At 37.2% G+C, this 13,834-nt stretch overlaps 1 protein-coding gene across 3 annotated transcripts in view; it reads left to right on the top strand.

Annotated features, from left to right (window-relative positions):
• The window catches only part of CNTNAP5 (contactin associated protein like 5), a 274,310-nt gene that overhangs the window by 151,708 nt on the left and 108,768 nt on the right, over positions 1-13,834 (top strand). For all 3 annotated transcript variants that reach the window (XM_021397542.1, XM_021397543.1, XM_021397544.1), the window contains exon 12: positions 12,956-13,062. In XM_021397542.1, the coding sequence (XP_021253217.1) occupies positions 12,956-13,062 (107 nt within the window). The remainder of the gene's footprint in view (positions 1-12,955; positions 13,063-13,834) is intronic.

Here is a 13,834-nt window from a genome sequence, read left to right as displayed (position 1 = left end):
TGACATCTGAAGTTGTTTCTCATTTGCCATCCTCTTGTTTGGTACCTACACAGTGCCCTTACGTGACCCATCCTGTGCGAGGAGGGGCATCCCCAGTCTGTTCATATCAGAGCTGTGTCTGCTCCACAAGCCCTTAAAAGTAGTGCCATATTCCCTTTGCCTCCTTCAATGCAAAGTTCTTTGTGTAAACTGTTCCCATTGTCTTGTGGAACAGAAAAGTAAAATCTGTAGAAGGAAATAATTTTCCTTGTAGTGGTGCATTTGTAAACCTCTTGGCATTACTCCCTCTGCCTGCATGCATTTAATCCAGTTAGCAGTGTTTTCTTTTGTTTATAGTAGGTGTATTTGCTGTGGCTGTCCAAATACACAGATTGCTCTGTTTTCTGAGGGTGTTGCAAAGTGTGGTGCTTATACTGCTCTTGTTATGAAGTGTTAGATGTCATAGCAGCTTTCAATGCATTTATCCCCAGGTAAAGAAAAAATGAGAAAACGAGATAATATCCCGCTAATCCAGAGAGGTCTGCTTCATATTTAAAAGAAAGTGGATACGTTACATTTTTATCTCTTTGTTGTTGCCTCTTCAGAATTTCTGCTTGATTAGAAGTGCAGATATGCAGCAGGATGTGTTTGCTTTACACTGAATTAATGAGTCAGAAAATACAGCGTCTTGCAGCATGGTACAGAGCAGAAAGTAACAAGGCAGAGTTGAAACATGAAGTGAAAGTGCCATGAAGTCCCTAAATTTAAAGACTTCTTGGGAGAGTAAGAGATGTCTTTTGGTATCTATGCATACTTTTGCAGCAGTACGTGTCCTACACTGACCATTCTGACCAAAAGCCACCTAGCACAGGCCCAAGCAAATAAATTGAACATCGCTTTGCAGATTTATTTTCAGTTTAGAGTAACATAGATTAAGTTCATGGCTACAGGGACTATACAGCCCTCATTCTTGGGATTTGACACTGTGTTTTTTGGGAAAGAAGGCACCTTCTGAAGTAATATATCTAACCTACAAGTTTCCAGGGGAAAGCCTGACCAAGAGAAAGCCTAATGAGGACAGAATGATGCTTTCTGTCTTTGGTCTTCAATCTTGATGTTTAGCTGTTACAGTTTATTAGCACTTTTGCTCCTAAAGTTCTATTCTTTGTGAACGTATTCAGAGCGCAAACAAAATAGAAGTAGAAAACGTCCTCTGCAAACAAAGATTAAGTGCTGGTTCTTTAACCAGAGAAGAGATTGCTGAAGGAAAGCAGCATAATGGGCCTCAGGAGTAAAAGGCTGCTGTGCAGAAGGGACTGATTGCCTTCTCAGCCTGGATGTATGGAGAGCAGCCATGGCATTGGCTGCCTGAGGAGACTGCCAAGTCTCCAACAATGGAAGGCTTTAAGGACAGGTTAGGTGAATCTGTGAGAAACAACAAACATGGCTATAAACGATCCTGCCTTGGGGTGTGGCATGGACTGAGTTATCTCCTGAGTTCCCTTCCAGCTCTTCACAGTTCTGTTGCATTTGCTGAGGCTTCTCCTCCAGGTAGAATAGCTGTGGCTTGTTCTTCCTTTAGGGGAGTCTGAAATGTCAACAGCAGTAATATTGCTTAAGGAAAAAAAAACCTCTAGGAAATATCTGTCAAGAATTCAGCTCAAAATTTTATCGCATACCTGTGAGAGCTCGTTTGGGATGCATCTCTCAGATGCTCTAAGGAAGTCCTATGGAATGGGAGCAGATAGCCCTCAAGGTAGGGTGGTTTTTTTTGTTTTGGTTTGTTTTTTTTTTTTTAACTGGACGAGCATGTGTTATGCTTAGATTGTAAGGAAATGGAAGAGGAAGAACACTTTTTGCTTCTAACAATACATTACTCTATTTGGTAGCTATAGGATGATGTTCTGTGAATAGCAGAATTTGTTTCTCCTTTTTTCTTAGGATTTCTTCTTATAGTGTATTCCATGATGTTTAGAATGAGGATTCATCTCAGACTGTGTATTTTCCTTTGATGAACACTAACTTGATTCCTTTCTATGTGACTCTCTATTTTCATGAGATTGTCCATCTTCTTGGACTTTATGTATCTGTCCCTCTTACAGATGTGGTCAAAATGAAGGTGAGAATTTTGTGAGGTGTTAGGAGGAGGCAGGGACTGAGACACTGGACAATTAGGGGAGCATCTGCACCTTAGTAAATCAAGCTAACAACTGTGTGTTGATCCCTTCACAACCTCTGTTGCAGTTGTTAAAGAAGCACAAATCTAGTTGAATGCATTCAGTGACCTCAGCCTTGGCCTGCCCAACCCTCTCCAGTATATCCTCTTTGGGTCACTTGAAGTTGATGCTGTTTGCAACTCTAAGTTTGTCATTCAGGTCTCATGGCTGTTTCTAAAACTGATCCTCTGCTCTTATGTGTGTCACAAACTGTTCTCTACAAGGAGAGATTAAGTAGGCTAGGGCTATTCCGCCTGGAGAATAGAGCTAGGCAGAGTTGTGCAATGAGGAACAGCTTGAAGGATGTGGATAATAAACAGCTATTTGCTGCTTCTCACAAGTCAGATCTTGCACAGCATCAAACTGGGTGTTGTTAGATGATGTAAAGGTCAAATACAAATGAAAAGAACAAAAAGTCATACAGGAAGCCTTAAGCCACAGATTGGTGGAAGCTGGCCAGGTGCTCAGTGAGATGCTCTTAAACTCACTTTAACATTGTTGACGCAAAGTAAAGTCTGGAGAGGGGTAATAATCTTAAAACCGAGGAGCTGAAGCTCCTTGTTGTTTTAAAAACATTCTTTTCCTTGTGAGCAACTCTTTGTACCTCACTTTTTCAACGCAGATATGTTTTGTCATAGCTATGCTCATCTCAAAATATGTTGGAATCTGACTGTGCATTTTGTTAAGCAGTGATTCTTTCTGCACTGAGTTTTAGCTTTCTGTATGGCAGGGGGTCAGTGGGTGCGTGGATCTGTCTGTGTGTGGATGACAAACAATGGAAGGTATAGCCTAGGGGAAATTCAAGCAGCCTCTCAATTAAAAAAGAAAAGAAATGGGTAGGAAAACAGATATGCGGGTGCTGAGAACTTGGCCACACTGTTGAGAAGCTCTGGGATTTCCCTTTCAGCAGTTGTCTGGAATGCCAGATTTTGGAACTAGAAATACTAGGTTCAGTCCGGAAGCTGAGTTGGTTGTTTACTGTAGCTGGCATCCCATTCAGTTAATAAATAGACGAATATGGGCTCATGAGATACTGCAGCTCAAGAGTTGCCATGGATATTAGGAAAATCATGCCAGAAAATCATTAAACCTCAGTCCAGAAACACTGTGGTTTTCCAGCCCTTCATCATATGGCACAGATGCTCCCTTTGGGCTCTGCAAGGCTCTTACAGCAGATGGACCCCTTGGAGTACAGCAGCAAGGGCTGAGGTGTTGCCTGCAGCTTGAAGGCATGGGTTCATTAATGTCGTACTCTTATTGCATGTAATGGGACAAACTCTGCTTTGCAGTTTTAGTCACAGTGGAGAAAATTCTGTTTCCAGAATTTCTCAAAGAGGTAAGAGCTGTCATGGTTTCTCATTCCAGTTCCTCCAAACTCTCTAAAGAATTCTGCTTTAGAGGCTCTGCAGTTGTGATTGCTTGCAGCAAACAGCTGTGGTGAGGAGAAAACTGGCTTTGTTTCCTATGAGATCCAATGAGTTCTCATTGAACTAGTCTCATCTGCCCCTCAAGATGGTGCTAGATGAATCTTGCTTCCATCAGGATTTTGAGAAGAATAAACACATCCTTAACAACGATATTGATTACATTAATGCTTTTGAACTTCTCAACCTGCATTGCAATGGCTGTAGTGTTTGGGTTGTACATTGACAGAGAAAGCTCTGTTAAGGTTCCTGAACTTTTCACATGATTCTACTCTCCCAGCTAGGGCTGAAAAAGCTTAAACTGTTGACTTTTTGATAGCAAAGTTTACCTGGACAGAGGTAGGACTAAGGAAAAAGGAGAAGCACGATACACCCATTTTTATATTGTTTTAAGTTTTATACACCATTTTTGCTTACGTATCTGAGACTTTATAGTCTTGGGATTAAGAGAGGCATTTATGTGTTGAACATGTCATTCATAAATGAACTATGAAGGTAGTCAGAGCCTCCTTTAGGCACATATTCATATCAGTGCATAAATACATGCATTGCTCTCCGTCTGCTATAGGTACTTTAATCTGATTGCTGCAGTTAGTGTTGATTTTACGCTGATGAAGCTTTCACTGGGTTGTCCTATTTTTACTTGGCTGGCACCCTGCCCTCACTATAGCAAATACTGACAGTTCTTGTCAAGGACAACAGTGAGAGCTTCACTTCCCTTAAGTAACCTAAGGGAAACAAGAAAAAAAAGAAAAAAAACAAAGCACAAAAGAAAAAACAGGATTCATGCTAAATCCACCTTGGTGGATGGCAGTGGTGTGTCTTGCATGGCATCCTGGGAATTCCAGGGATTTGCAATTAGAAATGCAAACTTGACCTCAGACATCTCCTTAAAAAACCTGGCAGTGTTCATCTCTGTAGCATCAGCAGTCAGACACAAACACACACTGCTATTGCCATCCTTATTAAACCAAGATTCATCTGCATATTTCAATTCTCCTAGCAAATACAAGTGGAGAAAGCAGCATGTGGTATACATAATAATGACTGCAATGGGATTGGCATTAACAGTTTACTTCATTAGGGAGAGGCATACTGAGTTGATTCATGAGTTTTCATCCCTGTGCTACTTGAGTTATAGAGCACAAAGATGTGGAAGAAAATAGTGTCCTTTACTCCCTACCCTTTTATCCCTCCCCATGCTTTATCAGTGAAAAAATTCCTCATAATATTTTCTAAATAAATTAGCTTCAAGTGTTCTTTTTTCTTGCCAAATAGGGCTGACCTTTTAAATCTTGCTTTTTACATACTTAGTTTGTAGATTCCATTAGCTTTTATTATCAGTTTTTACTTGCGAGAAATAATAATAATTTCTGACTTTTTCCTTCTTTTCTTTTAGTACTGAACTTAATGTTACTTCATGTGTTGTACTGTCAAAATGGACCTTTGGGAAATTAATTACTATTGCAGGTGAAGTAGGTTAGAATAAATCCGGTGAAAGTACAAACTCTTTTTGCATTTCCCAGATCTCTTCTAAGATTTAATGTATGCCCTACAGCCAAAACCTAACTTTGTATGATTTTTTTTAGTTGATCATGCAAATGAGAAAAAAAATCCTGTCTAGTTATGTCCAGTGAGTTTTAATTGTATTTACTACAGTCCTAGGCTAGGATTGAAAAAGTAAGCACTCGATATAACATTCACTACCCTATAAATTTCTGCAGTGCATCTCATAAGGAATAAAAAAAAATAACCATTTTTCATCCATTCTTATTCTCTCTACTGTTTCTGTTTTCAGTATTTAGTGTCTTTTCTGCAGAAATGACAATTATTTCACAGCCCGATTATTTTTTTCCCCTTTCCAAAAGGTCCTCTTAACATTTTCCTTCTTGGTTTTATAGCAATGAGTCAGACCTTTTTAGATCACACTCCTTGAATTTGGCTGGTGATCAAAACCAAGATGAGTTGATGACATAACAAAAAAGGAGGTAATTCTTCCTCTTTTTAAAATTTTTTGATTCTGGATAAATTGAAAGGTAGATTTTAATTTTGCCAATCTCTAACTTTGTCAGTACAGTTCTTGAAACAGCACACCTGCAGATGCTGGAATATCTAGATTTTTTATTTTAATTATTCCACTGAAATGCTATGGGGTCAGATAATTCAGGTTAGAGTTCGTCTGTTGTCAGTTCTTTGAATGATTATCTTCCTCCTGCCTTTTTATCTCTCTTGCCTCTTTCAAATGTAGGCTCCAATGGACATGTTTGCAAATAGCACATAAGAATACTGAAGATCCTTTTCATTTCAATTTTAATGAAGGACATTGAGGACAAGATTTCAAAGAATTTCTCCTTCTCATGTTTGTTTTGGTACTTTCTAAAACCCTGACAGTTTGCTCTGTGTGCTGCAAGTTCAGTATTGTTAGAAATTGCTCTTTTTCACTGACTTTTCCTTAGAAAATTTTACTTTTTCCTCTTTCTCTTAATTAAAAACAAAGCAAAATACTGGAAATAATGTTATGGAAAGGGAAGGGGGAAAATCCTTAATCTGAACTATGCTATATGATGGGGAAACATAAAAAAGTATGTTAATGACTTGCTTGTAATGATCGATGTGCAGTGGAAAGGTAAGAAAAAAAAAAGTGTTAGGGGAATACATGGCATTCTGTGTGAATGAAAAATCCTTTGGGGGTCTTTTCCCTGATGTATGTTCCTACATCACCAATTAAATATACAAACGTATGAATGAAACCATTGCAGGTTGCTCATTTTGGGGTATGAGTCTTGGAAACCCACTCAACACTGCACAAGTTTTAGGACAGAAGGGCAGGATTTTCAGTAAAACTGAGCATGATTTAAATAAATGTAACCAATTTGAGCCAGCCCAAAATCTGAGTGTCAGAATTTAAATCCTTGCAGTTCTGCAGAACATCCCCACATCTCAGGTTTAATCTAAGGTTTAAGCTGTCTGTATAATAAAAGTGGCAACAGAGCTTCTCTCTGTCTGCTTAAAGTCTGACTGACAATTAAATGAAATAAAACCATGTGGAAGAATTCCCTGCTGTTGGTCTGCTATATAAGCTTTGCACTATCAAATGATTTCCTTCTGTGCTAATTATGAAACAAGAATATGTTTGTACAAGGAAATTCTCTGTAAAATAAGCAATCACGCTACATCTGAAGAAGGGGCAATTTTTTGTCCTTTGTCTCTAATATGAAGAAAGTTAATATTCAGTTTATTTGGACAACGTAATGAATTGATTTTGCTTATCCTGACTAAATTTTAAAGTTTTTTGTTTTCCCTGACTTTGTTTCATACATGTAGTTCCATCTGCAGAAGACAATGATTCGAGACCATGAATGGTGCACTAGTCTGTAGATACACTGTGTTTCTGAGCAAAATAAGTTCTTCAGACTCATATGCTGCATTCATATCCCGCATCTGAATTGCAGACATACTGTATGTTAATTTAGTCTTGTTCTTTTCATGATAAGTTTGGCTTTTTTTTTTTTTCATGTAAAATAAAAAAATAGTGTTGAATTCAAATCTCACTTGATGTCAGCACAGGGTAGCTAAAATCTGATCCTTAAAATGTGTTTAGGAAATGCTGTAAGGGCTAATTACCAACACTAAAACAGCTTTCATAGATACACATTCCTGTATCTACGATGATCCACATATATAGGAAGATGGTGGAGTTGGAGATACTTGCCTTTTGTCTTTGATACGAAGTGGAGAGCCTCCCCAGTAATATTGCAGAAAGGGTTTGTCACTGAATGAGGCCCCTGTGTGGAAAGCATGCAGTTGGATGGTTGATAGGGGGCTTCTGAAGTGTCTTTTGGAATCCAACTGGCACGTGACATTGAGTTTCTAGGGGGACCTAAGTGATGTTTACTCCCACTGTTAATCATGCAATGTGCAACCCCATGCTATATTAAAGGCTCACTGTGGGTATGTGTATAGAATAAAAAATCCTGTCCTTGTTTGTTTGATTTTTGCAGGTGTCTTTTCTGCTTTTGCTTTGTAAAATGATGAATTCTAAATGGAACAGCTGTCTGTACAGGATGGTTTATTTGTCTTTTTTATTTTTTTTTTAATTTTCAAATTTATTCATAGAAAAACCTTTCTGCTGATGCCAAGCCAAACTGTCAGCACATTTACCTCTATTAAAAATGTAGTTGTTCTGACAACAAAGCAACGAAATGGTGAAAAAATGCCTTTTATCTAAGCATGGATAATAGCATTTTTTTCCTCTCACTTGCATCAATCCCAGAACAGCCTCCTCCCACAGTTCTGATGTGCCTATGGGCAGTTAGCATCAACTTCAGATCTTCTAAATGTTGGTCTCACAGTGGTATTCAAGTGCAGAAACTGAGAACCAAGGTGTCCAACAACAGAAATTGTATATTTTAAAAGTTCTGTTATTAATGTTTTGTAAATCTCAGAAATAAGAAAAAAACTGTCTTTGTGCCAGATTATTCAAATCACCCCAAATGCTCTTTTTTTAGATACTTTTATGTCTATTAAGTGTGGTAAAGTAAATGACTCCTAGCATGGAAGAGAAAAATCTTTTATTGATGTTACTCTTGCTCTTTTTGTACTCTATAACTTTTCTTAAGGTAATCTATTTAGGGAAGAAAATATAGACGGCTTCAAAATTTTAAAAATAAAGTATCCCACAACAGGTTTTTAAAAATTGTACAGTTTTTTAAAGCTGAATGAAGAGAGAGAAGTTGGGAAGTATAATAAGAAGGAGAGAACGTGCACTGAGTTAAAACAAAGATCTAGAAGGCATTAATTCTTTGCTGGTTATACTAATAACTAATAGAGAACACTGAAAGAAAACAAAGATACAATGCAAGTTTGGAGGCTTAATATTTCATCATTCTTTCTTCTGGTTCTAGTAGTTCTCTTTTGCCACAAATAGGCATCCGGAGAGAAACAAGAATGGGATGTGCTTCTTTTGGGGTACTTTCTTTTCTAATGCGGTCTAATCTTCATTTGTTTTCTCCTTGGTAAATCCCTTAAGTTGATATACTTTGTCAGTGTAGTATTTTTTGTGGCTTCGTCTTACCTTTCCCTTCCAAACACTTGTTTGGAATTCCCTTGAATCCATTTCTTATATCCAAAATACACTTTGGCAAGGAATTTCAAATTCACTGTTCAGCAGGGCAAGGCAAAAAGCTGTGCTCTTGTCATTGGTCTGAATCTACTGAATTTAGTGGGAAGATATTATCAGAGCAAAGGTACATTGTTGTGATAACACCATGAGTTTCATTGTACGTGCATGCCAACTATATAAAATCATCACTGTTAATATTCCATGTTGTTGATTTTAAATGAAATAGCCACTCCCCTGAAATATGTAAACATACTGAAAGAACATTAATTGGCAACAATTTAAAGCAAATGATGTCTAGAAAAATATGCTTTTCACTTTTTTATCTTTTATTGTTGCAGTATGATTGAGTTGCCTCAAAATGGTACAAATTGAGTATCTTAATCTTAGGGGTATGCGCTCTGGTGTTTTTGTTGTTTTTTTTTTTTTGGTGGTGATGGTGTGTTTTTTGTTTGGTTGTTGTTTATTCCTCTCAGATTTCTTTTTTTTTTGTTGTTTTCCTCTTTGTTTGGGAGGAATAAAGAATGGTGTAGTTTGGATGTGCTGTGCTGACTATAAAAAAAAATCTGAGAGGTGCTTATTGAAAGTACCAGCTTTATTTCCAGTCAAGTGTAGAAATGCGTAGAATCCCTTCAGCCTTCCCACTCAAGTAATTTTGCCGTTGTTATTTCTTCCTCATTCCTATCAAAGGGCCAAATTTTGCTTTCTCATATCTGTGCAGTTTGTCCTTCGAATTCAAAGGAAGCACATATGTTTTTGGAGATGTTTCATCTAAGGACGGTGAATGCTTTTGTGCAGGCTTTGCTTATTGCTCACTTAGATGGCTAACGAATGTGTTTTCTAGCTTGAACGAAGGAAGTAAAATTGTATTTGGCTCATTCATTTATTTATTTTAATAAGATTCATTCACCGTGAGATATTCTAGGAATTAATCTGGAATCTGGAAGATCAGAGACCTTGGACTGTCATAACGTGTCTTAGGCAAATCATTAAATTTCAAAGTGTTCCATTTATCATGCTAGCAAAAATTCAGTCAATTTCTGTACTCCTTTCAATTACAAATAGGTCAGGAACTTCTTGATGCAAATTTTTTTTTTCTATGGAACCTTCTATGATACCACTGTGATCTTTGCTAGAATTGCTTAATTTCACTAAAATGCAAATATGAATCTATATTTTAAATATATATGTATTCAAATCCTTCTACGTAAGGATCCAGAACAATTGGCAAATAAAACAACCTATGATTTATCCATGCCTTGATTAATTTTAATCATAGCTATTTCTTAATTTGGATTTCTCCAATAATTAGGATAAATTTTGCTTCTAATGAGAACACAATTGCTCGGTTAGAATGGGATTATGGTAATTATTAGAGTTGCAAAGAAATTTGTTTCATAAGCTCTTAGAAGGGTTAGTTATCTGACCAAAACCAAGATCAATATGGTTGGTGCTAATTAAAGCAAATAGAGTAAGGAATAAAAAAAGATTTAATTCTGAATTTATGAATATCATTAAAAGCTTACATGGCTAGTTTAACTTGTGTGCTGTGCATTGTTGGGGGAAGAAAGACTGTCTACATTCATAAGACAAACAGAAATGAGAAGTGACCTTCAATTTTGTAAAGCCTTTATAAGGAAGTTGGTTTAATGAAATAAAAGTGGCTAAGCCTCTGATATGGGCCTTTGGCAAACCACAAATGACTAGTAATTAGCTCTGCTGCATGGGGTTAATTAATAAGAGATAGCTTAAAAATAGGCAGAAAATATGTTTGTCCAGTATACCGGTAACGTAAATTATGATGATAATAAAGTACTGGTATTTTTATCTCTTTGAAGAGCTTTTTAAATGTAAGCCATTTCCTGTTTCCAGGACCCCCATGATGTGAATATAGCTACTTCTGTTTCGCAGGTGACATAAATGCATGTTTATCACCAAAGAGCTGGTAGAAGTGAAGGCAATATGCTGAGGGCAAAGGCAGGCATGACCAAAGTGAAAGCATGAGCAAATTTCAATTCCAGGCAAAATTTATATATATTTGTATATGTATATATACATATATATATATATATGTCGTACAGAGCTGTTGAGCCACTGTGTTTCTTCTTCAGCCCCTGGGAAGAAGCAGGTGGGAAGGTGCTGTTTTGAGGGTTCTTGCAACACCTTGCAGAGCATAGCTGGGAACTGATCATGCACGATCCAGTCTTGCCTGTGAAATCCTGTAGGCTGCTCTTGCTTTCTTCAGAAATGACCCACAGCTTAATCTCTATTGCTAAGATGAGACATAACAGCAGAGGGGCTACCTAAGCTGTCACTTTACTGGCTAGGGGATTTCCCAGCATGCCATTAAAACCCAAAATCTCACCCCTTCTCAGACTGCCCTGTGAGGATGAGGCAAAACAAACAGTGTTGCCCATCTCTTTTGTCTGTTTCTTAAAGTGTCTAAATAAAAATCCTGAGAAATGGTGTCCACTACAGACAAACAGACAAGCTGGACTTTTAGGTGCACCTTCTTACTTCCCTTGCAGTGCAGCTCAGGTTCAACATTGCAGTTTTCACCCAACTGTTCTTTACAACACTGCAAAAAACTGCCTGGCGAGCAGGAAAACTAGGCTCTCATTTGCCTTCTCTTTCCTCATTCTGTTTTAGAGCCCAGTGATTAGTGGAAGCCATAAAGTTGATTTTTATAAAAGCAATATATCTTATAAATGCCTCAATAGATGTTACTGATAGTTATAAATAACATATTTTCTTTGTGAATTTCTTATGTCTCTAATATTTGAATAATAATGACTGTAATAACAATTGATTAAGCAATAATAAAAATGAATTAATCTTTCATATGATATATTATCTGTGTAATTATGTGATGGTATAAATGGTGATTGAGTAAATCTGAGTTCTAGAACAAATCTCAGGCTCTTACATATGCAGACAAGTACCTATACACAAGTACTTGCACACAGCATTTCTTTCTGTTCTCAGAGTTTGGCAGTTGCAAACAGCATTGGACTTGAGTAAGCTGATAAATAGTGGGGCTCAGGAGACTGGAGGACAACAGCCAGTAGTGACACGTCAGTTTTCTGTTTCCACACAGGTGTGCTTTAATTGGCAGGATTCTCGAAGAAATGGGCTGAAAGCGACAGTTAAAGGCAGTGTGCAGTCATATGCAAAAAAATGTTTGCTTGAGATGAGATGATCTACAAGAAAGTCAGGTCTTCAGCTAGTACAAATCGAGGTAGCTTCAGTGGCTTTGTTGCTTGCTAACACTGCTGAAAAATCTGGGCCCATAAAAAGGATTCTGAAGTTCTATTTACAGCCAAGCAGACCCTAATGAAATGCTGACATATGTGAGATGGATTGACTGTCTGTTTTCTATCCACCCATCACAATTGAATCATGTTACTCAACATACGGTGTAAAAGAGATTATCTAATATATAGTAAGGGAAAAAAAAACTAAAAAGGAAAGAAAAGATGAACAATGCAATAAGCTGTGTTAGCACGTAGGCTGGTGTAACTCCATTACACTGCCTGCATTTACACTGCTGTTGTTCAGATCAGCATTCAACTCTTGTCCTAGAGACTGAATTTATCTCCCACAGCTTTTGTTTCTGTTCACATCCCAAGCTGCATGCTGCTATGCCACTTTCTTCTTTTAATAATTTGTTTTGCAATAATACTTTGGAGGCATACCAACTAAAACAAGGAAGAGAGAATACAGAACTCATAATTGAAGCATATTTTTCCCTTCACTTCTGAGATTTTCATGTCATTTGTGTTACCACAAAATGTAATGCAGCCTAATTTCAATAATGATCCCTGTTTAATGAGAGAACTGGGGATTCTTCTTTGAAACAAGATTTCAATAGCATTTTCACCTGTTATTTGTCCTCTACTTCTGTTCTCAGATAGTTTGTGGCACTTTAATTGCTAATGAGTGGAGGGCAAGTTGAATATTTTTTTTGAAAGCGATCTTTACTTGCTTACTGAATTTATGAAATGTTGTTGTCTTCAATGCTTGTGTTTGAAGTGAGTCAAAGATCAGAGGAAGAAGTAATTATTTCAGGTACTACACAGCAATTCAGCTCTGGGAATCTCTTCCCTGAATGGGAAAGAGAGACAGTTCTTTTTGTGGTTTTTTTTTTTTTTTTTTGAACATTATTTTTACTGAAATATTTATAATTAATTACCTTTTTAAAAACTGTCTCTAATCAGATGTTTGCCTAACTACTGTGAACATGGAGGAAAATGCTCTCAGTCCTGGACCACCTTTTACTGCGACTGTAATGACACAAGTTACATGGGGGCGACCTGTCATAATTGTAAGTAAACCCACATGTTCTGTGTTTTCTTCTGCAGTTGGTATGTCAAGGTGAACATAAGTCAGAGAGGAATTTTGTGAGAGGTAATCGTATACTGTTGGATGCAATATGCCCTGACATAGCTGTAACAGGTCAAGAATTGGTCTAGGAATACCCACAGAAATCCACTTGTAAATACGTTTATTTATTGACAAATATTTTGGAGAAAACAAAGCCTATTTATTTTAACTGGTTTCCACATTCTTTCCTACTTTGTATATTGATTTGGAGAATCTTGCATTCATTTATGTTACATACACATCACAGACATATTGGTTACTAGATGTTTCACTGAATTTAGCTAGGCTGAGCTGAGAGATTTTAACCTGTTGTTGGGATTTTATGTCAATTTTGGCACCAGTAATGAATGTCTAACAATTGCTTGTTTTTCGTTAGTCTATCTTCTGTTGTTATTTTGAACCAAATATGTAGGCCAGTGGAGGATATATGTGCCATCTTTCTTGTGGGTTATCTTGAAGCTGATGTTGCAAGCATTTTGCTGAATGATTTAGATTGCTGCTATTAGCAAGGATACAGGATCTGAAATGCTGGCATTACTTGAAGCATGCAGCTACTGAAATACACTGCAATGAGTATTAAGGTGATCGAAAGGCTTTAAAAAATGTATCAAACACAGCACACTGGTAATTCTAATTAAAAAATACAGAAAGAAGAAGATAGAATAAAGTCAGTTCATAAAGCTAACAAAAAAAAAAAAACAGAAAATGAAGGC

Source organism: Numida meleagris, chromosome 5 (genome assembly GCF_002078875.1).
Source record: "Numida meleagris isolate 19003 breed g44 Domestic line chromosome 5, NumMel1.0, whole genome shotgun sequence".
Classification (NCBI taxonomy): Eukaryota; Metazoa; Chordata; class Aves; order Galliformes; family Numididae; genus Numida; species Numida meleagris.
This window is presented reverse-complemented; position numbering and strand designations above follow the sequence as displayed.